This window comes from Eublepharis macularius, chromosome 1 (genome assembly GCF_028583425.1).
Source record: "Eublepharis macularius isolate TG4126 chromosome 1, MPM_Emac_v1.0, whole genome shotgun sequence".
Taxonomy (NCBI): Eukaryota; Metazoa; Chordata; class Lepidosauria; order Squamata; family Eublepharidae; genus Eublepharis; species Eublepharis macularius.
Window position 1 is genome coordinate 142,517,764 of NC_072790.1, and position 26,865 is coordinate 142,544,628.

General features: G+C 39.4%; 1 protein-coding gene across 15 annotated transcripts in view; it reads left to right on the forward strand.

Moving 5' to 3' along the window:
- Positions 1-26,865, forward strand: part of AFDN (afadin, adherens junction formation factor) — a 223,718-nt gene that overhangs the window by 129,843 nt on the left and 67,010 nt on the right. For all 15 annotated transcript variants that reach the window (XM_054973994.1, XM_054974054.1, XM_054974089.1 and 12 more), the window contains 5 exons: positions 10,339-10,433; positions 15,835-16,100; positions 16,466-16,609; positions 21,760-21,958; positions 25,503-25,606. In XM_054973994.1, coding sequence (XP_054829969.1) covers positions 10,339-10,433; positions 15,835-16,100; positions 16,466-16,609; positions 21,760-21,958; positions 25,503-25,606 — 808 coding nt within the window. The remainder of the gene's footprint in view (positions 1-10,338; positions 10,434-15,834; positions 16,101-16,465; positions 16,610-21,759; positions 21,959-25,502; positions 25,607-26,865) is intronic.

Here is a 26,865-nt window from a genome sequence, read left to right on the forward strand (position 1 = left end):
ACAGATCGGAAACGGGAGATGATCGGTGTGGATGGGTGATTTGGGGTCGTCGCCGGTGCAGATCCACGATCAGCTTGATCGGTAATTTTTTTTGGATCGTGCCCACCTCTATTCATGACAAACCAGGCCTCTTCGTGGTTTGCAAACTGGTGGTTTGTCAGAGCCCATTTCTGACGAACTGCCACGAACTTTAGGCTGGTTCGATTTTTGGTTCATCACTGCAGACAGCCTGGCGCTGACCAATCAGTTTCTTAGGCAACAGGGGATGGACTTCCTGCAGACCTTCTGCTGACCCAGAAGTGACGATTTGCTGACCTGGATGTGATGTTTTCATGAATCAAACAAACCGGTTCGCGAACCAGGGCAGGTTCGTGAAAGTTTCTGGTTCGTGAAATGCCACGAACAACCAAATCACACGTTTTGGGTTTTTTCTGGTTTGTGCCCATCTCTAATCCTAACAAAAAGCTTCTGGCTTAAATTGTATATTGATCTTCAACATTTTTTGTATTATCATATGAATTTGTGACCAAATTTATTTTTGCTTTAGGGCAAGTCCACCAAAGATGATAAAATACTCCTTCATGTTGCTCACATTTCCAACATTTGTTTGACATACTTTAACTCATTTTTGCTAATTTCTCAGGAGATATATACCACCGATACATCATTTTATAGAAATTTTCTTTTAAGTGTGGAACTCAAAGTGAATTTGTGCCCCTTTACCCACATATTTTCCCACTGTTCCATTGGTATATTATACCCAAAATTTTTAGCCCATTTTAACATACACATTCATCAGCCAGTTCAAATTTCAACAAAAGTTTGTACATTTTGGAAATAACATGTTCGTCATTTGTACAAAGCTCTTTTTCCAACTCTCTCTTTTCGTAACCAAAGCCCCATAATTTTTTATCAGATTTAAATCTTTCTAGAAGTTGAGCATAGAAAAACTGTTGACATTTATCATCTTTAGCTATTAAATCCCTTGTCTTCAATTTACCATCTTTTTGTGAGAATTCTAGTAAATCTCCATAAGTCAACCAACCCTGCTTAGTAGTCATTCATTTCACCTCTATAAAACGCTTCCTGTGTTGAAATCCAAAACGGTGTCTTCTGTGATAATCTCAGGTTGTAATTATTCCAAATTCTCAAGATGGCTCTCCTAATATAATGATTTTTGAAGTCTACATTGACCTTTGCTTTATCATACCACAAATAAGCATGCCATCCAAATCTCAGGTCATGACCTTCCAATGTCAAGAGCCTCTCATTTCTCAGAAGCATCCATTCCTTCATCCACATTAGACATGAGGCAGCGTAGTACACTTTAAAGGCCGACTCTCTCCTTTGCATCTTGTAAAATTTTGTATTTAACTCTTGGTTTTTTCCCTTGCCATATAAATGTTGAAATATCCGTTTGCCACTGTTTAAATGGTACATCTGAAGTTAATACAGGTACTGTATGGAAAAGAAATAACATCCTATGTAAAACATTCATCCAGATAACTTATATTCTCCCCAGCAAGGACAACTGTACTCCATCCCATCTTAACATGTCTTTTTCAATTTCCTTCCATGTCTTAACATAATTATTTTGAAATAGTTTTTATATAGGTAAAAGTGGTACCATGGTTATGTTCTCCTTTCATTAATGACTTTTATTTTTATCTAGTTTTTGATTGACTTGGGGTAGATTATTACATGATGCCAAATAGCATTAATGTTTGAGGTTGTTAAATAAATATTAGATACATTTCCCTGGGGAGCAAGAAGTTTCAGTACTATATGAATTTGTTCACTTTGAAAGAAAAAGCAATGGAGACTTGCAGGGTTTTTTAACATTTCAGTTTATTTATAAACACACCAGTAAAGTGCAGATGGAGGCAAAAAAAACCACTCCTAGAATGTAGGAGGCCCACCACCCACATCAGATATGCCATAAGAGAGATCTTGTAAATGTTTTTACCAACTCACAGCTGCCTGTGCTTTTCTCTACCTGCTCCAAAACACAATCCTGCCTGTTTCTTTTAGTGTACACAGTCAGTATCATTAAACACATATTCTGAAGCTGAAACCAAAGAGAATACTCACTTTCACTAACACCATTGCCATCCAAATACCTTATACTATAAGAGAAAATGTAGTTAAGCCTGGTGCAGCATAGTTTTTCAGTTTCTTCTTGTGGATTTTTTCTTTTGGTTACCTTTGGTCTCTGGTACGAAGAAGAGCTGTGTGTGAACTATCCAGACATAGATGTGCTATACTCAGAGTAATATCTTATGCAGTTCTGAGGAAATTAGAAAATATTACAAAAGTTCATTGTCTTCTGTGCAGTCCCAGATCGGGACTGCACACACGCAGGCCTGCCGATCATTGAGGTTTTATAGCTAAAATCCACTAGGGAGCGCATGTCTCTCCATATCACATAAGCGGCATTTCCCACTGCGCATGCCACTGGGAGATGATGCCCCCTTACACTTAGTTCCTTCTTTGCTACCAGCCAGGGAGGTTCTTGGCTTCTGCTCTGCTGTGATCTGTAAGGTAAGAACAAAAGAAAGAGAAAGTGTGAATGAAGTGGCTGAGAAAGCATTATTTAAACACTTGTGCAATGAAGATGACAAAAACGGGCACTCCATTTGTCTAGTATGCCTAGGGGAAATGCACAACATTCAGACCTGTGAACATTGCTGCAAATTTACCCCTAAGACTAGAGCCGAGAGAGCCACTAGGCTGAAGGCGCTTCTCTGGAAAAGGGCTATGAAAGCCTCGGATATTCCCAAGATTACTTTCCCCTCTGCTTCTGGGAGTATGGACCAATTAAATCCTCCACATCGGAGACCAAATCCCCGTCTCAGATCTGACGTCCTTCGACCCAATTGACCACCTTGGCTCTAACAGTTCAATCTATCAATCAATTACCTTTATTGGCATTAGAAATAATAATAGTCTACAATCAGAGACAGGGACAATCAGAGACAGGGATCAGCAGAAGCAGAAGCATAAACAAGCAAATAGTAACAGTTAATAATAAATTAATAAACATTCGGCTCCAACAGTTACAGACCCATCTTGGAGTTGACAGTGACATCGTACACTCAAGACACAGATCCTCATCAAGATTCTTCGGCCCCAGCAACTACAGTCAACATCGCCTTTGAGATCAGAACTGACCTCAGTGCTGACAGTAAAGCCAGGGAAGAGACACTTGGATCTGGCTGGAACTCAACCTTCAGATCCGAAAATAATGGAACCAAAGAGGTCACAGCCGAAAACCATGAGCCAGTCGAGAGCAACACTGAAGGGTGTAAGTCAAAGGATCCTTGAATTACTGGAACCCCTCAGAAAGAAGACCAAGAAGAAAAAGCATAAGGAGAGACATGCCAAACTAGTGGAGACCATCATCATGGACAGACCTTGAACACCATCTCTTCACTCTAGGTGTCCCTTGTACTACTCCTCGGCTGAGGAGGGGGAATTGGGAGAAGTGATATCTACAGAACTGCCCTGGACAAAGGGCCATGAAGAAAAGCAACCCTGCTGCTAACTTGTATGCCAGGACCGGCAACATCAACAACATATCTCACCGGTTAGATATGGCATTGAACTGGGTGAACCTTACGGCTCCCACTCTATAGCATCTGCCTTAGACAGTTTTCATGGAGGGCAGAAAGATGCAGTATGAAGTCTCAAGATCATCTTTCTCCTACCAAGCATCAGAACCAGACTGGGAAAGGAGCCCAAGCTCCATATCTGATCCCTCACCGGATGAGGCTGTGATGTAAATGGGACAAATATCCCGTACAAACTATTACCGTCTTTACGCAGAACAAATTATCAGAATGGCACGCTCATTTTATATTGAGATGTCGGCAGTGGACCCAAAGCCTAACAACAAGTATCTCTACTCCGGGAATACAAATAATGCAGCCTTCCCAGTAATTGAAGGCTTTGTGGAACTCATCAGTTCCATCAGTGAGAAACCAGCTTCGGTCCATGTTACTACCAAGAAATCAGAAGGGCTTTACAAGACATGGGAAGACATTTACTCTTTTCTGTTTAGTCACTCTCCACCGTCATCTTTAGTGACCGAAGAAATGCAAACAAGACAGTGGCAGGGCTTCCATACTGCCCTGGCTGACAAGGAAAGTAGAAAGCTGGACACCTTGGGCAGAAAGTTATACTCATCCTCTGCACTTAGCATCAAAATATCGAATTATATGGCCATGATGAGAGCCTACCAGGTCTTTTTATAGAACCGCATGTTGGCCTTCATGGAAAAACTACCTGATGACCAGAAAACCCTGGCCATGGTGATTTTGGAGGAAGCTCTCAAATTATCAAAACAATGGATCAATGCAGGGTAAAATACAGTTGACACATCTGCCAGAATGCTTGCATCATCAGTAGTACTTAGAAGTCATGCCTCGCTATGTACTTCTGCGCTACCGCTGGAGACAAGAGCCAAAATTGAGGATCTGCTGTTTGACAGACACTGTTTTCCTCCAAGATGGATGACCATCTCTCACAGAAAAAGAAAGATTGACAGATGGCCCGCTCATATGGAGTAATTCCTCCAAAGCAGCAGCTTGTACAACGGTACCAATACCGCTCACAACTACTATATAAGAGCAAGCATTACCGATATCAACCATACCAAGCGTATCCTCAGAGTATCCTCACTAGTCACATTACAGACAACACCAATCCCAACAGGAGCAGTACTCACGCAGATAATCTGCTAATAGGCCCCATCAAGAGCAACAGGCTCCATTGCGTAAAGAATCCCAAGGCCAGCAGAAACAGTTTTGACTAGGCATAGAACAACCTGTCACGTTTGGAAACAGGCTTACTAAATACTATGCGGCCTCGGCAAATATCACCTCAGATATGTGGGTGTTAAATGTTCTTGAAGTTGGTTATAAAATTGAGTTTTCCATTCACCTGAGTTTTCCTGATTCTTCCCTAAATATCTGTTCAGACAAATTACTAACAGAATTGACAGAACTACAAAAGAAAGGGGCAATAGAAAGTGTCCCTACCAGCGAGCCCTTAGGGGGATTTTACTTGCGATTGTTCCTGGTGGATAAGAAAGATGGTGGTGTCAGACCTATATTAGACCTCAGGGGCTTGAACAAACATATACATACTTGGAAATTCAGAATGGTAACACTCAACATGATGTTACAACTGCTTCCGTTTAATTTTTTTTAATTAGTTTTTTATTGGTTTTTGAATAGAAATCACAGGTATTGAAAAGTAACATAAGTTATATGGGGGGGGAGGGTAGGCTGAGGAAGTGGGGATGGGGTAAAAAGGGAAAGAGGGGGAATGTCTTCATATTGCTCTGTTCACAATAGCATCTAATATATCTTTTAATATTCTTGTTAAATACATTGTAGTGTTTATAGTAACTCATATAGTTTCTTTTATATTTTATATAAAAAAGGAGCTTCATCATTATTATTCATATTTGTTACCATTCCAGCAGTAAAGTAATCTTTACCATCTAGCAATCTCCTCCGTCTCTCATAGTCTTTATTACCTTCATCTGGGAAAAGCTTCAGTAATCAACACATCCCTCTTAAACAGATATAGATGTCTATACTATAATATGAACTAATATATATATGATCTAGTATCTAACCGCTATATAAAACCTTAGAAAATTGTCTGGAGCCTTAAACGATTACTCCTTCTATTACCTAACTTGGTATATTCTTTGGATTTTTTCTAGCCTTTACTTAAAATATAATATAATCAGAATAGAGAAACTGCAAGATCTTTTGGAGCCCCCCAATAGGGTAACGCCTATGCCTTATCTCCTCAACCTATCAAATCAGGAGTACAGACAAATTTTTATACTAATGCGACTGGATCTTTTTCCCTTGGCTGTCCTCGAAGGGAAGTTTTAAAAAATCCCTTATGAGGAAAGGATTTGTCCCTGCTGTGAGGAAGGGATAGATTCATTAGAACACATTATATTTGATTGCAAGGTGTATAGCAATCTTCACAAATCTCTTCCTCTTTTCAACTTTGCCCCTTACCCGTAGCCAAAGAATATGCATTCTGAGGGGTTTCTTTTCAGATAGACACCCTAAGATGACGCATCAGGTAGCCAGATTTGGTTGGATTGCTTCAAGGATCAGGAAATCCTTAGTGTCTAAATGGATGGTTTTATTGTACCACCGAGAATTTTAAAGCTTATACTATTGTATTATGAATGATTTTACCCATGTACTGCAAATGATTTTATTGATGTTTTATTCCTTTCTGTGGTACCTTCTATTGGTGTCTTTGTTAATTGCTGGTCATTGACCGTGAAAAATAAACTCCTACTACTACTACTACTTAAAATAGTCTTACACATTTTACATTGATTATTTAAACATATAATAACCTCCCTAAAACCTTTTAAAGAGAATGCTCATTATTCTTACACCCTATATCACTTTTACCATTTTCCCTTATCAAAAGAATCAAATTTCTTCAACTTGTTTCCAAAAACTTTCTAGGTTCCAACTTTATCATATTCCATAGATATATATCTAGTTGTTTTCAAGACCTTGAGTTCAGCTACCAATTGTCATCATTACAGCAAACTTAATGTTTACAAAGCTGCATGTCCTGATTATGCTATTTTCTTTCTTTTCCAATATACTTTCAGTTTGATTTTTGGTTTTTTTCCTTGATAATTAAATTTTAAAGTTAGTTTCTTCAAATCCTTAAACAGGCACTGGTTAATATAACTTGGACTAGTTTGCTGTTCAAGTGTGAAGTATAGCAGAGTAACTTCCAGCTTGTCTTCCTTCATGTCTTCCAGATGTTCCTCTGTCCTCTTCATACCTTTTCTTTGTTTTCCGGATCCCTTTTGTTGTCTTTGTTTATTTGTTAATCTTTTTATCTTCCATTCTTTTTCATATTTCCATTTAAGTTTTTGTTGATGAGCTCTTACTTTTTGTGCTTATATACCAGTCCCCTGTTTCAAATCAGCTATTTCTTGGAATTCAACAGACTGGGATTGCTTACCATTCATTATCACCTTCAGCTCTACTATTTCCATTTTCAATTTTTCAACTTGGTGCATCACTTGATCCAGTGTGCAATTTATTTGACTCATAGCTGATTGTAGCAAATCCTGTAGCTCAGTTCTGGTTTTTTTGTAGCAACTCCATTATCACTCCTTCTCCAGCAGATGTCAGTAGAGGAAATCCAATCTGGTGGGGTTAATATCGGTCAAATAACTCAACATACGCAGTTCTTTTTTAGAAAGTTGCTATCTAGTCCAACAATATGAAGAAAGCAGGGGCCGGAACTCTCTCCATAGGAAGAAAGACAGCAATGATTTCCCCTTTTTCACTGTATTTTCTTCTAAAGCAGTCCTTAAAATTCCATTTTTCTTGCATTCCTGTCTCCAATGTATCTAAGTCATTAATTCCCTCCAGCACTCATTTGCACATTCGGCGCATGGGGCAGATAACAGCAGAAGCAGTAACAAAGGAGATCATCCAACCGCAGATCATAACAGGCATCAGCAATTTTCAGTTAGTTGTTATATTAACGATCCCATCTTATCAAATTGTTTTCCGTATTTAACTTTAGTCCACACCACTTCTTAATAGGGATATTTTCTAGTTAGCAATGTTGAAGTCCCAGCATCTTCTTTTTTCCCAATCAGTAATTTAAATTATCTACTAATTAAGCCATAAAGTCAATTTCCTAAACAATTCACGACCAATTAACAAAATTCACACATCCCGCAGAGGAGGTTGTCAGTAGCAGTTGTAAACAGAAAGTCTTTGCAGAGAAAGATAATTTGACTTACCGGAGGCTAGCAGCTAGTCGTCATGATGGCTCTGCTTCCATCTTGAGCTGAAGGATTGTTTCGGAGAGATTATCCTTGGCTGCATCCCAGGACCTCTCTCCAAATAGCATCCAAAGCTTCAGGGGTCTTCTCCAAAGCCCCCCTAGGAGTCCAAATGAGTCTGGAACCCTCCAGACAGAGAAGATCAGCTGTCTGGAGGAGCCCTCCCCAGACACAGCTGACTGTCACTGCTGCCGTTCCAGAAAACCTTCCATTTAATTCTTGGTTCACAGTCTTCGGCTTAAAAGACACATATTTCCATATCTCTCTCCACCCCAGGTATAGAAAATTTCTGAGGTTCATCTGCAACAACAACATTTTTCAATACTAGGTATTACCTTTTGGTCTACCCTCAGCACCTAGGATATTTGCAAAATGTATGGCTGTATTGGTGGCCTTCTTCCGGAAACAAGGATGTTCAGTTTATCCCTATCTTGATGATTGGCTGAACACAGCTTCATCGTCTGAAATGCTGGAACATCATGTGCACTTGGTAATTAACACGTGCGGACACCTAGGTTTGGTAGTTAATTTTAAGAAATCTGTTCTTGGAACCTCTAGAAGGGCACAATTTATAGGAGCTATCTTAGATAGCTTATGTAATAGAGGCTTCTTACCACAAGAAAGAGCAAACAGGATCAAGAATATAGTGTGAGAGAATTCTCCCACTGTAGGTTCAAATCAGCCTTAACCATCCAGACTCTTCTGAGGCTCAAGGCTGCTACTACCAAGATTACATATGTGTAAGCCACAACTTTGGTTCCTGTCAGTCCATAATTTTAAAACACAGAGACAGGACAAAAAGTATACGATACTCAGGGCGGTGGTTAACTCACTGGATTGGTGGAGTGATGATAACCACTTTCTAGTTGGAATGGAATTTGAGTCTCCACAACTGGAGGTAACCATATCCACAGATGTTTCAAGAGTGGGTTGGGTTGCTCGCTGTGGTTCACTCAACACCGATGGGAGGTGGCTGAAGCAAAAGGGAATTACATATCAGTGTCCTTGATTTGAGAGCCATTCACAGATATTACAATGTACCCTCTTCTTTGTAATGATATCATTACAATATCATTGTACATACTATACAATATCATTTTTGTAACGATATCATTACAATGATATCGTTACAAAAAAGAGGGTACAGATGCTGACCAACAACTGTACTGCCATGTTTTATTTAAACAAATGGGGGCACCACTTCCAGAGTACTCTGCAAGGAGGCAATACTCATCTGGGAATGGACATTGGAACAAAACATTGCTCTGCAGGCTGTACACATACTGGGCAGTACAAATGTAGTAGCAAACAAATTAAGCAGATTAAACATGGAGAATCATGAGTGGTCCCTGAAAAACATATCTGAAACAAGTGTTCAGGGATTGGGGTTACCTGAACAGAGACCTATTTGCGAGAGAAGGGAACTAGAAAGCACCAAAGTTTTGCCCAAGAGAGGGTATAGGCAGGAACTCTCTGGGGGATGCATTCCAGTAACCGTGAAAGGGACATCTCTTTTATGCCTTCCCTCCTATTCCCCTGATTGCCAGGACAGTCAGCAAAATACTGAGGGACAAACCAGATATCATGATAACGCCAGTAAGAGACGCACCCACTTCCGGGTGAGTTTCCCATGTGGGATTGCACAGAAGACGGACAATAAAAACAAAGTTGCACGCACCCTAGCTGTTGTTCATTAACGTCTTCTGTACAGGTAAACATACCCTCCCTCCTGCCCCACTGTGCCTATTCGATATTCACTTGTTGGGCCAGTGACTCAGAAGAAACTGAGGGTAAGGGGGTGCCATCTCCTGGTGGCATACGCGGTATGAAGTGCTGCACATGCGCAATGAGGAGACGTGCCTCCTAGTGGATTGTAGCTGTAAAACCTCACCAATCAGCTGGCCTGCACGTGCACAGTCCCCATGTGTGCCTGCAAAGAAGGCATCAATGAACAACAGTTATGGAAAGTGCAACTCTGTTTTCTTCATGATTGTAATTGTAGTGATAATATGCTCATGGTTAGTGCCCAAATTTGTATTAAAGCTGATAGGTTAAGTACTAGACTTTCACTGGAATGTAAAAAAAGGGGGAGGGGTGGTGATTTCCCAAAAATACTCGCAAAAGAAAGATTTCTGATTATTAGTACAATTATTTAATTTCCTATCCATAAGATTAATATACAAAATTAATAGTAATTAGAAAATCTTTATATATTCTAGAGGAACTTTTTACTTTCCACAGTATGGTATTTTTGCCTTGGTTTATAATGCAGAGATATTTTTAATGTACTCATTTCTTGGAAAGAATATGGGAAAGCTCCTCAAGCTTACGTCAATGTAAATAGTAGATAAGATCATGAAATGAAATCAGAATTTTGACATTTTATCTCATCTCATTTTGTCATCCATATAATCAGCTAAAAATTCTCTAGTTGGATGAAGGCCTTAATATTTTCACAAAACTTGTTTTTTCAGATATCTGGTCCATTGTCTTCAGTCGGAGCTTAACAACTACATGCCTGCATTTCTTGATGATCCAGAAGAAAATAATCCTCAAAGGCCTAAAATAGGTTAGATCCTTGATAATTACATTTTTCTAAGTTCAATTTCTTCTGTTGTGACAGTAGTATAGTGAGGAAACTTGTATATAGTAGGGTCCCCTAATTGGAGTAAGGTTAATTTTACCCCATATGGGCTCCACACCAGAGGTTTTTAGTTCTACATCAAAATATGATTTTATCCCACTGCAGTGTTCTTCCTAGGTGCTGTACTTTGTGCTTCCCCATATGAGAAGCAAGTTTGCAGCTCAAGTTTAAGTCCCTTCTCTGCCATGAGGCTTACAGCATGGTCTTAGTCAAGTCACTCTTTCAGCTTAACCTGCTTTATGTGGTTATTGTGGGCTGAAGTGGTAAAGGAGAGATCCATATTCAGCTCCCTGAGCTTTTTGGAGGATGAGTATTTTAACAGTGTGATAGACATGAGTGTGTGTCTTAATACAGAAGAAAGGTGGTATGCACCCTGACAACGGTGGTGAGACTAAACTGGCCCCTCTGACTTATGTTTCTGGATGAAGGCAATGTTTTGTCCTCTCTCACTATACCTCAGATTACAGCCTATGTACTTAATCTTACAGAATAGTGGCAGCCATAATGCTGAGTCACCCTTGCCCCAATTTCAATTTTTTGGTTTTATGTTAGCACGAGAAACATGGGAATTGTATTTTATATTGCATTTATGAGATTATATAATAGTAGCATAATGTTAATTTTTCAGTAGTATTATTACATGCCTTTATTGTAACATAAATAGTACGTGCATTCAGATTTCTTGGCTGAAAAGCATATCTTATGTGTGGCTTCATATATATGTCAGGCTATGGATGACAGGACAGGTCTCTGTAACCATTGTAACAAGAAGTCCGAGCTCTTGGTTAAATGATTTTATTCAGAAATCCAGTTCTTTCCATATATATGTCCATAGGTTTACTTAGAGGCAAGAAAGCATCGAAGCAGTACATGCTTCCTTGATAGGAATGGAGACTTGAGGAAAAATACAGCTCTAAATACTCAAACATTTCCCCTCCTCCCGCCTAGACCACAGAATCGCGCGGGAAGGAGTCTGGGAACTTCTTCTGGAGTTTAGCTAGACAGGACAAAAAGGCATAAGAAACGGCAACATTTCAGACAGTGCAGGGTCATTTCAGTGAACTTCAAAGAAAGATAACACAGCTGTGTTCTCAGGCTGGTAGAGGAAGAGAAACAAAAGTGATTAGAGCATTTGCAACCTGAAATCAAGGCACAGTATTAGCAGTGGTTCAACACTTAAAAAAACATGGATGCAGAGATGCAGACATGACAATATTGTTCGAGTGTATAGATGTCAAATTGAAAAATATGCCTAGAACTGATGTACTGTCGAAGACTTTCACGGCCGGAGAACGATGGTTGTTGTGGGTTTTCCGGGCTGTATTGCCGTGGTCTTGGCATTGTAGTGCCTGACGTTTCGCCAGCAGCTGTGCCTGGCATCTTCAGAGGTGTAGCACCAAAAGACAGAGATCTCTCAGTGTCACAGTGTGGAAAAGATGTAGGTCATTTGTATCTATTCAGGAGGGGTGGGGTTGAGCTGAGTCATCCTGTAAGAGTTTCCCAGGGTGTGGAATGCTAATGGCGGGAGGCTTCACTGTATCCTGAGGAGGTTCTTTTGCATATGGATTGGTACTTGATGTGCTAATCTTCTCTGCAGGGCTATTGTCAGGGATAGAATGTTTTGTTAGCCTGGTGTTTTTCAGAACTGGAAACCATGCTCTGTTCATTCTTAAGGTTTCTTCTTTCCTGTTGAAGTTTTGCTTATGCTTGTGAATTTCAATGGCTTCCCTGTGCAGTCTGACAAAGTAGTTGGAAGTGTTGTCCAGTATTTTGGTGTCCTGGAATAAGATACTGTGCCCTGTTTGCGTTAGGCTATATTCAGCCACTGCTGATTTTTCAGGTTGTCCAAGTCTGCAGTGTCTTTCATGTTCTTTTCTTCTTGTCTGGATGCTACGCTTTGTGGTCCCGATGTAAACTTGTCCACAGCTGCAGGGTATACGGTATACTCCTGCAGAGGTGAGGGGGTCTCTACTGTCTTTTGCTGATCGTAGCATCTGTTGTATTTTTCGGGTGGGTCTGAATACTGCTTGAAGGTTATGCTTTTTCATAAGCTTTCCCATCTGATCAGTAATTCCTTTGATATATGGCAAAACACTTTTCCTGTAGGAGACTGTTTTTCCTTGGTTGTTTGATTCATCCTGGGTTTGATTGCTCTTTGGATTTCATTTCTGGAGTAGCCATTTGCCTGAAGTGCGTGGTTTAGATGATTAATTTCCTCATTGAGAAAGTGCGGCTCACATATCCGTCTTGCACGATCCACTAATGTTTTCATTATGCCTCTTTTCTGTCGGGGGTGGTGATTGGAGTTTTTGTGCAAGTACCGATCAGTGTGAGTTGGTTTCCTGTAGACCTTGTGACCTAACTGAAAGTTTGCTTTGCGGATGACCAAGGTATCCAGGAATGTGAGTTTTCCCTCGATTTTTTTCTCCATTGTGAATTGTATGTTCAGGTGGATGTTGTTGAGATGATTCAAAACCCCCATCAGTTCTACCTCCCCATGGCTCCAAATGATAAACGTATCATCCACAAACCGGAATCATACACTAGGTTTGTGGGGTGCTGATTCTAGAGCTGTTTTTTCAAAATGTTCCATGTAGAAGTTTGCTATAACTGGGCTGAGTGGGCTCCCCATGGCCACCCCATCCATCTGTTGATAGAATTCGTTGTCCCATTGGAAGTAACTGGTTGTCAGACAATGGTGGAATAAGGCTGTTACATCCTCTGGGAAAATCTGATTAATAAGTGCAATAGTGTCTTAATAATAATAGTGTCTGATTAATAAGTGCAATAGTGCAAGGTTCCAGTAAAAGACACTATTGCACTTATTAATCAGACACTATTATTATTAAGACACTATTGCACTTATTAACCACTTAAACACATCCCTAGTAATGACCATAAGATTGGGATAATTTGATCCATCCGGATTACTCCATTGATAAGCTAGCTTCACTGTTGTCCTCAAGGGCAGCAACTGGTGCTGTATATTATAGTAGTCAAGCCTGAATCAGTAGCATGAAGCAGTAAGGCAAAATCAGCTGATTCTGAGAGAGGTGCCGGTTCATGGGCCAGGCTCATGAACCGGCACGTTCATGTTTGGCCACTGTAGCAGCAATTTCTCCAGCAAAAAAACTGAGCTCAAGAACATTTCCAAACTCATAACTGAATATACTAGGAAAAAACTGCACCCCACTAAAGTTTTCTCCTGGACCACACCCTTACCAACCAATACATTATCTTCATCTTGTCAGAGTTAGTTTAAGCTTGTTCTCCCTCAGCTATCATATGCTGGTCAAGGACGGAGACTGCGTCTGGTGGTTTGTTCACAGAAATATATAGGTTGATGTTATTAATGTGTTGATGGCACATCACAATCTTAATGTCTCAACTGGATCATTGTGCTTGTTAGATAGTCCTTATGGTACAATATTCCTTTGTATTGAAGGCTGCAAGAAAGATCAAGCAGGAATAGCAGAAATGTATTCCCTCTAGCTTCAGATTATTGCTACCCAGGCTGATTGTGTTTCAAAACCATGCCTGAAGCTAAATTGAAAATAGTCAAGGGTGATTGTTTCATCCAGGAAATCCTGCTCTGCCATAACCTGTTTTGTTATCTTCTACAGGAATAGTAAATTAGAGAGTACTTTATAATTAGCTGAAACCTGCTTTTCTGGGAAGAGTTTCTTCAGCAAAGGCTTCCTCGTGACAAATTGATAAATTGGCATTTGTTGGAGTGAATTTGAGAGATTCTTGTACTGTGCTAAGCAAAGTTACATCCCTCTAATCTAAGCCATTGACTGCAGTGGATGTAGAAGGATGTAACTCTGCTTGGGTTAGTACTGTTTATTGGCAAAAAGTGTGCAAAATAATCAGCTAATGGTCTAATCACCATCACTTTGAGACTCACACATTGTAATCATTAGTTGCTGAATGAAGTGTGCTGGTTGCAATTTCACTAGTGCAGTGGTAGTGAAGAAATAAATCTTATCTGCCACTGCTTTCTCATAGGTTTACAATGTGCTCTATAATGAGCTTCAAATTTTTGCCATCAACATTCTAGACATCTCTCCACCCTCATCAGCATTGCCAGTTTAGATTAAACCATAATGCCTGGCATAGATTTAAGGAAGGGAGAGGTAACTGGGAAGTGACCTTGTAGACGGCCACTTTGACTCTTCCAGTTCCCCCAGAGCATCTTGGGGACCAGTTGAATCCAACTGCCTCTGGTGGGAGACCATTATAATCGACTTGTTACCTCTGTAGGCGCACTTCAGCAAAGCCTTTAGTAGGTAATAGTCTGCTTTTGGCTTTCCCACAATATCCCCATAAAGCTACAAATAATGAAATATAGCATATGCTCTTTTTATGTGGTGGGTCTAAAGCCTGAGATAAGCCCATGGTAGATGTGGCAGCCATAAAATCTTGAGCTGGGTCAGATAAGGCATTTGTGCATGAAAGCTGTGATCCAGATGGAATCCCCCATGAAAAGAATTTCTTGGGGCTTTCTGATATGCTATGGGAAGAGAGAAAATTAGGAAGTTGTACTCCATAGGCAGCAGTCTTTGAACTCATGGAAATGTTTCTCTGGATTCAGGCTGAATGTTGAAGTTCCCCTGTTATCCTAGGGATCTTCAGCACCAGGCACAACCATTTCCACCAACTGAGATAGGGGCCTTGCTGGCAAGCTACCAAGATGATAAGCCAGGAAAATGCTGGAAGATTGCCCTTTTAAGGGGCTTTTTTATGATGAAACATTTTCCTAGTTAATACTTGTTGTTTGTCAGGTAATTAATAGAACCTGATTTAAAAAAATAATAATTTAATTCCTGTGGTTTATGGTCATAATTTTTAGCTGCCTTGGATAAACTGGTATAAATATTTTAAATAATTGCCTCTGTTTTTCTGATATATGCAAATAGCACATCTGCCAGTTGCTGCAATTTGTAGTTTCAGAGAGATCAGACAGAAATCATTGTTTGAAAACCTATTGCTATCAGATTGTAATAAAAGTAAGGTGAGATGATGATGATAATAATATCTATTATTCTTTAAGCTGAGCCAGGCTGAATCCCAGAAGTATCTATATATTTTATCTTTCTTTATAAAAATGATTTAAACTAAAGGATATTTTAAATTTTAATATTACTTTGTTTTTCGGCCATATAAAAGGAATGCTTTAGTGTGATTAATAAAATGTTAATGATGTAAACCATTATGTTAAGTGATAGCAGTCTTTACTGTAATTCAGTCTTTCATATTAATTTAGTATTTAATATTTAAAATGAATAGTTCAGTTGAATATCATGTAATTTTTCCCCCCTTCTAGATGATGTCTTGCATACTCTAACTGGAGCCATGTCCCTGCTGCGACGCTGTAGAGTGAATGCTGCACTAACAATACAGCTCTTCTCCCAGCTGTTTCACTTTATCAACATGTGGCTTTTTAATAGATTGGTTACTGATCCAGATTCAGGATTATGTTCACATTACTGGGGAGCCATCATCCGCCAGCAGCTGGGACATATTGAAGCCTGGGCTGAAAAACAGGGCTTGGAGCTAGCTGCTGACTGTCACCTTAGCAGGATAGTACAAGTGGGTATTGACAAGTGGCCAGAAAAACAAATGCTTCTTTCTATAATGCTGTAATGTTTTTCTTTTTTAATTGTGGCAATTCAGTGTTGGATCTTTAGTCACTTGCATGAGAAAAGTAGCTGCAAATTAGGGTTATCAGTGAATCAAACAGTTAACTTAGATGTTCTCTTCTCAAATGGATCTCTTTTCTTTTCGTCCTATACTGTTTCCACATTGTTTAGTTTTATTTTAACTATTTTAATATGTCTAATTTGATGAAGAATTTAAACACTCAATTGATAGTAACTTAAGAACAATTTAGTGCATTATCTTATGAACAGTAAAACAAAGAATGGTTCCGCTAACAGTTAACTTTGCTTTATTAGGCAACAACACTACTTACTATGGATAAATATTCACCTGAAGACATTCCAAATATTAACAGTACCTGCTTTAAACTCAATTCTCTTCAACTGCATGCATTGCTACAGAATTATCACTGTGCCCCAGACGAACCATTTATCCCAACAGTAAGTTTGTTATTGGCTTTTAATATATTGGGGAAGGGAGGGATCTTCTGATTAAGAATATTAAGTAGCATTTTCCAGTAACACAGTGAGTTTAGTCACTGAACATTTTTTTTAATAAAATTTTTTTATTGGATTAGATTATAATATCGTTCATCACATACATTACCCCCTTGTAAGTCTATTTCTAACCCCCTCCCTTTCCTCCCCCCTTTTTAATTGACTTCCAACAGTTTTCCAACCCGTAATCACTGAACATTTTGAAGGTGTGGTGTGAAAAAAAATAGTTAACTTTCACTAAGAAATAATAGAGTTATTGAGATGTCAAAGAGGGTTCACAAACATTATAAATGGTTGCGCTAAAAGTGTCAGCAAACTACCATTTCTATGAGGAATGGAAATGTTAGTTTTGGAAAAATAAGAATGTAAGCACTGTGTTGAGAGCTGAAGGATTTGTGTGCATTTAGCAGCTACAGAATAGATTAGAGGTCAGGAAGTTGACTGGAGGGGACAGCCTGGCTGTCAGAGAGGCTAAAGAAAATGGTATAACCTTACGTAGTGGGTTTGAAAGCCAGCACCTAGGTAAGTAAGGGGTGGAAAAGGCTGAGGTCTGATGGAAAGAGGGACAGAGGAGGTAAAAAAAAAAAAGAGTCAAAGCGAAAAAGAGTCTGTGAGGCTTGGAATAGAACGGCCTGGTTATTGTTCATTGGAAAGAAGTCTGAGAGACTAAAGATGGAATTTGGGCATGGGGAACAAATGTTACAGAGATCTATCAGACAAAATTGGTATAGTAGCGTCTTGTACAGTATAGTTTAAATAGCAGCTTAGACTTGAGATACTTTGTTCTCTAACATGTTAAATGGTCACTGGGCAAAACGCTCCCTTCTCTCCTCTTAGTATGTTATGACCTAAAGCTACAACAAGTGATGTGTAATTTGTGTTCGGAATTCGGTAAAAATTACCAAATTTTACCTGGGTCAGTAAAACTCTGTGTTACCAAAGTTAAATTTTTATTACTGAATGAATTCGGTAATACCAAATTTAGGTTTACTGAATTTATTTGGTAAAATTTAGGAAGTACGGCAGCTCTGTTATATGCTATTCCTTTGCTAAGGAACAGCAAAGAAACACTGCTTCCTGCCTTTTTTTACCAGATGGGAGAGGGGAGAAGGGAAGGGGGAGTGAGTCAGAGACAGAAGAGAGCGGGGAGTATGAGTAGTCAATCTTTGCAGCAGCTCTCCTCTGGCCAATGGGATTCTCAAGAGGGAGAGTGCCTTTTTAAAACTTCTGCAAGGAGTTAAATTAGGAGGTTTGCCTCAGTCAGCCTCCATTTTGCTCTGGCCTGGAGATTGAGAGAGACTGCCTGCTTGCTGCTGCTGGCTGTTGGCTTTCTCTCCTGCCCTGCTTTGGACTGCGACTGGACTCTGCTGTCCAATGAGTAGATTCCTGGCTGCTTCCTGGTTATATTGTCTGGCTATATTTACGGTTCATTTTGCTGCTTCTTGTTCTTCTGCGGTGGGGAGGGGGAGGTGTTTTATCTTGTGGGTAATTTGTTTGGAGTTTTATAGTTCCTGTTAATTTTATTAAATTCATTTGTTCTCTGGGAGCTGTTTTCCCCTGTTGTTGAGCTTTCTTTACAGATGTTTGGTTGGTGTTTTTTGTTGGGTTCTGTTATCTGTTGGCATAGAAGTTTGGTTTGGTCAGATGTTCAGTTGTTGTTGATTGTTCTTCTTTTGGAGGGTGTTCGTTGGGGTGCTTGGTTCAGTTTGTTAACTTAACCTAGTGGTGTTTGGGTGTACTTTTTGGGTATCTTGAGAGAGTTGTGAAGTCTTTTTAAGATAAGCTAGTTGTAGGTTTTCCCATAGGGAATAATGGAGATCGGAGGTAGCTTGGGGGCACTTCCTTTTGGGGGGGGTGTAAAATGCCCCACCGTGGTTCTGTCTTCATGAAACTTGCGCAGTTATTAGAGGATAGTTAGGAGGAGGTCTGCTGTAAATTGGGAAGATTTTGCTTGCAGAATGCCACTCCCAGCCCTCTGGATAGCCCTCAGATAGTTTTCTCCATAGGGAATAATGGAGATTAGAGGTGGCTGGGGACACCTTCTTTCAGGGGCCATAAAAAGCCCCAGGGGTCCAGTCTTAATTAAACGCAGAGGGGTCATTAGAGGACAGGTAGGGGTAGACTCTCTCAAATTTGGTGAAATTTGGTCAAAACATGACCCCCTCCCCCAGGCCACTGGAAATTTTGGAATTGAGTTTCCCATTAAAAACAATGGCCAAATTTTATCAAATTTGCTCTGTATTACCGAACCAAACTGGAGAATGAATTTAGTATTCCCTGAATTCTGATTCCCGCCCCCCCCCCCCCCCCAGTTCGGTATTACTGAACCGAATCAGTCAAATTTTTTTTCCTTCACACACTCCTAGCTACTACGATAAGCTGTTATTAGTATAACTTTCTTGCTCTACCATATACTGCTGTACTGCCCTCAGCCTCTTGAAAAATACTACCGTGTATTAGGTTAAACACAGTACGGGTGGTGACCCATGAGAAATCACAAGGGAAAGGCATATGGTAACATCTGCATATGCATAGATGTCACATTTAATTGGTGTGCTGAAGGAGGCTTCTAAATTAATAAGTTTTTTTTAAAGCAACATTTTCTGTAAACCTATAGGCTGGCTCTGTTGTACAAATTTGTCTATCCGTCTGGGACCTTTATTATATATAGGGATATATGTGTGTATGTGTTTGTGTAATCCGAAATTATCGCTACATATAAATTGCCATAAGAACATTAAAAAAAACACTGTTACAGTAGTTTCCTGGATTTTAGTCAACTGGATACAGCAGGAGGCATCACTTGGGCTTTTTTGTGCTTCACTTGTAATTTTTGAAATGGAAGAGCCTCTTGAACAGTAGTCGCAGGAGGTCTTTCGTTCAACATTCACCTATGTGACAAACTTACTAAATGAACTTAATCAAGGCCCGTCATACTCAGCTCCCTATCTATGATATGAGGATAATACTGGCCCATCTTATGTGGTTGTTGAAGGAATACAACAAAATAATCTGAGATGTACTTTAAATATTGAAAGCAGTACATAAATATAACGATGATGGTGATGATGACGATGATGATTGTAACAGGGCTTTTCTTCCAATTGAAGGAACCCACACAACCTCCTATATTTTTGGGAACTGGATTTGTTTTGAAATATAAATCTTCCCCACAATTGCTAGAGGTCCTTATGATAGCAAGTATATCTGGCTTTGAGTTCTCTGTTGAGGTAATTTTTGTATTGCACCTGAAGAGTATTAAGTATTGTGATTTCAGCTCAAAGGAATAGAGATTTCAGCTCATAGTAACAGCTTTATTGAGAACTGGAAGCAGACAAATGAAAGCAGAGAGAGACTCAACAGGAACCAATATATACACATAAACCCCACACCCCTTTCAAGCAATAACCAATAGGAACACACACAACTAGAATCCTCAATTTGCATTAACTATATACAGCATAACTGATTTTCAGCCCTGTGATTGGTCTTTGTTTCTGCGGACTGATTGGCTGCTGCTAACAAGTAACAACCAACGAACATCAAGGCAGTAGGAACCGAGCTCAGCCCAAACTCAACCCAGTACATAACAAGAGTACAGAGATCACTGAAGCGGTGGTTCAGCAAAAAAACAAAGAATATTTATTTATGTGCAGATGGTTTTTAAAGAACAGAACAGCAGTCCAGGTCTCCCAGCATTCAAAGGAGAGTGGCTGTGGCACTTAAACATGATCAAGTTATAGCTTCAAATTGTGATTTGAATCCATTTCAATAGTTTTTAGTACAAACAGGCTTTAACTAGCTACCAGTTTAGAAACTTTCACGCACGCAGGATTTTACCCACACCAGCCTGCCCTTTTACAATAGTCAGACAAAATGGTACCAGGACTGCTCAACACCAGTAACAGGCCTCACAATTGGCTACTTTGTCCACTCCCGGAGATAGAGCTAAGCCACTCTGCCACACTACCAGACAGAGCTACCCTTGATGCCGTCAGCTCTCTTACTGAGGCATCTCTGAACTGAACTGCTGCTATATTTTTATTCAATTAATTAATTCTGCCCTCCCCGCATCAGCAGGCTCAGGGAGGATTACAACTGGTATAATAATTTAAAATACAAATAGCTTTAAAACCAATAAAACTATATATTTTTTTAAAAAAAAATACAGCAGCAGACTTCTCCAAAGACCACCACCCAACCTTCTCCAAAAGTATTTAACAAGGCTGGGCAGTAAGTGCTTCCAGTAGGGGGGCATGTTCTCCTCTAGTTAGCTGGCGGGGAGGCCCAGCCAGCGTCAACCATACGCCTGGCAGAACAGCTCTGACTTGCAGGCCCGGCAGAAGGGTAGCAAATCCAGCCAGGTCCTGGTCTCTTTAGACAGAGCATTCCACCAGGTTGGAGCCGGGACCGAAAAGGCCTTGGCTCTGGTAGACGCTAGGCGGGCCTCCTTGGGGCCAGGGACCATTAACAGCTGTTTATCGCTGGATCGAAGCGTCCTCCGGGGCTCATATAGGGAGAGGCAGTCCTGCAGATACACCAGTCCCAATCCGCATAGGGCTTTGTAAGTTAATACCAAGACCTTGAACCTGATCCGGCACTCCACCCGTAACCAGTGCAGCTAGTGCAATACTGGTGTTTTCCTCTAACATTCCATCTCCCCTCTGAAAGATGATTAGATATGGGACAGCACTCCCAAAAGCTCGAGTTAAGTGGCTGTCTTACGTTTCAAGGGCAGGACAGCCTCCTTCCTGTCTGTGACCATGATAATTACTATGCTAGGGAACTAACTACTGTAAGGTTCTAAAATAAATTTTTGAAGCATGATTCTTAAGTTGCATAAGCCTCTTGTAATGCTTTCTTTACATTAGTTAGGACACATTTTTTTTAGTTTGTAATGCCTCATTTTTAAAATATTCTGAAGGATTTTTATTGAAGATCTTTTGTTGAACGAGGTGAAGGTTTTTGTCACTTACCTCAAAATTTTACACGTTCAGCTGTACCACTCTCTGACAGGGGAGCAACTAGAATATGGAACCGTATTGGTATATGCTTGGACTTTTGTTATAACTTTGTTCATTTTTTTCCCTCAGGAGTTAATAGAAAATGTTGTTGCAGTGGCTGAAAATACTGCTGATGAGCTGGCTCGTAGTGATGGCAGGGAAGTTCAGCTAGAAGAAGATCCTGATCTACAACTACCTTTTCTTTTGCCAGAAGATGGCTATTCATGTGATGTGGTCAGAAACATCCCAAATGGATTACAAGAATTTTTAGATCCACTTTGCCAAAGAGGTTAGTCTTGCCTTAGGTCAAAAGGTATTTTCTTTGCTGTAGTTCCTCTAAATGAAATTTTTGTGTATTATTATGTGATCTTCTGGAAATTTTGCTGCTGTTATAACTATAATGTTGAGAAACAAGGAGATGACAAACCAGAGCCAGATGGATAGGGGTGTCAGTCACACCAAAAGGTTCAACTATGAATTATTCAAGTATGAATTTATAGATACAAAGTGACTATGTGCTTATATAAATACTTCCTAATACTCTTAAAATCCATACACATCTAACAAAATTCCAATATGTACAGTAACAATCATATACACACAAACAGTGACATATTACAGATTCATATTCCACATTCAATGAACATCGGCCACTATTTGTAAAGTCCAATGCAGTAAGTCTCTTTCCTTTTTTTAAGGTACGCCATGGAAGGACTCCTCAAGTGGAAAACCATCAGATGAAGAAGGTAAGTCACTGGTCACTGGTTTTTCATATGGTCAGTGCATAATCACATTGTTTTTTCTTTTTTCTTTTTCAGATTCGACCATGAATCACTGGGGGCACGCCAGAGCCGCGAACCCCCAGCCCAACAAGGGACTGGCTATTCAAACTACATGTTTGGTAAGCATACTTCTTCAGGGCAGCAACCTGAGTCCAAAAAAGAGGGTGTCTAAAACTTACCACACTTGAAAAAACAAATTTTCCAAATCCAAACAGCAACACTCTTGAATTAACAGTCATGTGCACCGCCCCACCTGATTACTCATGTTATAAGCGCCAAGCAATCACGCGCAACAGCAAAATTAAAGGCACAGAACCCCTCATCTTACGTACATACATACAACCACTCTTATTAAACATTTACAAGAAGCAGGATAAATTTAATTCATTATTGAGGCTCTCGAATTCAAGCTTTCTAAGGTGTATATCCAGTATGCCTCTTTCTGTAAAAGTTCTCTCCGGATCTCCTGCGGGAACCCCCGTCCAGCTACCTGCAAAACCATAAATTTAAACTCATCTTCCTTATCGTGACTACTAATAAAGTGCTCAACCAGGGGTGCCTCCAGAATCCTGTTTTTGATGCGGGACGTATGTTCCATAATCGGGCTCCAAGGGGGTGGATGGTGCTGCCCACATACATTAGATTACAACCACATATAATCAGATAGACCACTCCTGAAGACTGACAGGTGGAAAAACTTTGTAGATGAATGAGTGTCTGAATCTCTCTTATTTCTTCTGAACTACCCGTCAGGCCAATGGGCATACCTGACACCGAAAGTGTCCCACAGGTCTTGTTGACCCAACAGAATGGTCCCTCTGGTTCTTTTAAAACCCTCTGTTGGTGGCCTTTCACATCCATCTATCCTTGTTATTAGATGCCAGTGTTTGTATGCTATTCTCTTGATACTTTGGGCAAAAGGTGTAAAATCCAATACCCATCTAATCCTGGTGGGCCCGTGCTGAACAGGTCCTTACAGGTCTTAGTGCTGAACAGGTCCTGACATTTCACAGCCTCCACTCTCCATTATGCCTCTGTCAATATATGAGCTGGGTATCTTCTGCCCTTAAAGGCTCAGCACATAGCAGTCCTCTCCCTATGGTAGTCCCCTGCTTCCGAGGAGTTCCGTTTAAGTCTAAGGAACTGTTCAAATGGAATATTGTTTCAGAGTTGCTTAGGGTGGTATGAGCTATAATCTAAATAGCAATTCCTGTTGGTAGTCTTTCTATACTGTCTTACACCAATCCTTTTCTTAGTACTTTTACAGAAGGAGGCATACTGGATATACACCTTAGAGAGCTTGAAACTGAGAGGCCTCAGTAATGAATTAAATTTATCCTGCTTCTTGTAAATGTTTAATAAGAGTGGTTGTATGCATGTAAGATGAGGGATCATGTACCTTTAATTTTGTCATTGCATGTGATTGCTTGAAGCTTATAGCATGAGTAAGCAGGTGGGGCAGTATATACGGCTGTTAATTCTGGTGTGTTGCTATTTGGATTTGGAAAATTTGTTTTTCAAGTGTGGTAAGTTTTAGACACGCTCCTTTTTGATGTGTAAGGAATTAGAGACTGAGGAAGATTTTTTTATTATTGCAGAGAAAGTGATTATTGGACCCAGGTTGTTGCCCTGAAGAAGTATGCTTATGAAACATGTAGTTTGAATAGCCGACCCCTTGTCAGGCTGTGGGTTCATGGCTCTGCCATGCCCCCAGGGTGATTCACGGTCCAATCTAAAAAGAAAAATAACGTGATTATTCACAGACCATATGGAAACCAGTGACCAGTGACTTACCTTCTTCGTCTGATTGTTTTCCACTTGAGGAGTCCTTCCATGGTGCACTTAAAGAAAGAAAGAAAGAGACTTATTGCATTGACAAATAGCGGCCAATGTTCATTGAATGTGGAATATGAATCTGTAATACATCACTGTGTGTATATGGTTGTTACTGTACATGTTGGAATGCTGTTAGATTTTGTATGGATTTTAAGAGTATAAGTATTTATATAAGCATGTAGTCACTTTGTATAATTGATAAATTGCATCTATAAATTCATACTTGGATAATTAGTAGTTGAGCCTTTTGCAGTGATTGACATCCTTATCCCTCTGGTTGTGGCTTGTCCACTCCTTGTTTCTCACATAAGTTGCCAGGGGAGCCTTCCTTTTGATAACCATAATGTTGGCTGGCTTTGTTGTTCCTACCATGGAGTTTTTAACTGTAGATCCCTTAGATCAGGCATAGCAGTATTGTCTTTCTAGTTTGCTGTCATAGTGATGATACATATTCTGTACTATTTGTTCTTTTTGTTGGATGCCATTTTCTTAGGAAATTAAGTGGGAGAATATACTGCTGGTTTTTGTTAGAGAGAAAAATCTATGAAATTTTTTATTTAGTCATCTGCCCTATAGAAAATATTTGTTACTGCAGCTTGCTACTGAAGCCTAGAAAGTTAGCATAGTAAAAATTCCCTTAAAGTAAAAGTATTTTTTTCTTTTGAGGCAGTAATTGCTTACCTTGTAGATTTTAGAATTTGTGTTGCCTTGAAAGCAAAAGGAGAGTTTTAAGTGGTGGGGCTGTAAATCCATGCTAACACTTAAAAGGTTAATTCTTTCTCTTAGAAATTTGTCTCTTACTGTGCCATAAACCATTACTTTAGTCATTTTTTTTAAAGAAAAATTATCTTGCTGTCTCTTGAAACATAAATTGATTTTAAAGATTTTTTGGCATATTGTTCCAGTCATGGTTAATAAATGGTTTGGGATGTATGAATTTATAAATGGCATTGCCATAGATATTAATGTGTTGCATTGAACAAAACAGTAACTTAATCTGCTTTACTTTTGTTACATTCACATACAAATGTGTTGGAGTAAAGTAATCTTTTGGATTTAATTGTTCTCTACATTGTTAGTGAGGTAAGGTAGTGATCAAATAAAATTCCTAATCTATATTTTCAATACAATTTTAGCATGGATTTCATAGACACTCTGATAGACGTCTTTGGCAATATGAATCAAGTTTAGATATTCATTGTCTTCCCCCTCTAGGATTTTGTAGATTAACACCTCATCCACGCTCACCAGGAACATGGACAATCTATTTTGAAGGTGCAGATTATGAAAGCCATCTATTACAAGACAATGCTGATCTGGCAAGTACTCTTCTTTTTTATTATTATTATAATTTTATTGATTTCAAAAAGAATACATACATATACACATAGACATCACATCAGGGGATATCAAGCACAGCTTCGTAAGAAATCAACAGCGATGATAATAACAAACTATGTATTATACTCATTTTCCGTCTCTACAGTTCCTTCTTCTTTATGTCTTGTTTTCCTTATCCAAAACCTAATTTTCCTGTAAGTCTACCTTGCTTATTTCCTGTAAGTATTCTCTCCTATCTTCATATCCTATACTTAATTTCTTGTTCCATAATTTGATTTAACCCATCTATGAAAGGGTGACCATCTTTTCTGCAGATCTCCCCTACTTTGTTCTTTTATCAAGTCTGTTAAGACATCCATTTCTGCTGTTTCTAAGATTTTTCCTATCACTTCTCATTTCAATGGTATCTCTAGCTTCTTCCAATACCTCGCATATATTATTCTTGCCACCGTAATTACATGAATCATCAAAAAACCCTTTTCCTTCTCTACCCCCTCCGACATAATATTCAATAAGAACAATTCTGGTTTGAAAGGTATGGCCGTGCCTAATACTTCTTGAAGTAACCCATGTATCATCTTCCAATATTTCGCTGCCTTTTTACATGACCACCACATGTAATAGAACATACCTAGCTTTTCTTTACGTTTCCAACATTTATTGGATGTATCCGCATACATTTTAGCCAGTTTCTCCGGTGTCACATACCACCTATAATACATTTTATACAAATGTTCTTTGATTGGAACTGACTTTGTTATTTTGATATTCATCTTCATGTCTGTGACCATTGTTCTAAATCTATCTCATGCCCCAAATTTTGTGCCCACTTTGTCCTACAGTCTTTTATTACTTCATCTTCCCTTTTCATTTGCATTAGATATAGAATTTCTTAATTATTTTTTCATTTGTCTCCAATAGTAATTTATCAAAGGGGAACTGTTCCAAACAGAACCTTTGCGGTTTGTCTTTAGCAAATCTGGACTCGATTTGTGCTCTTTGCCACCAGTCCATCTGTATATCCTGTTCTTTTAATTCCTCTGTTGAGTTTAACTTTCCATCTTTCCCTAGTAGTTGCTCATATCTATATATTTTCTCCGAATTTAATAAATTTGGGTGAGTGAATGCTTCTACTGGTGACACCCATTTTGGTATTCTTTTGTAAAGCTGCGATTTTAATTTCTCCCAGACTAACATTAAGGACTTTCTTATTACATGATCTTTGAAATACTTATGT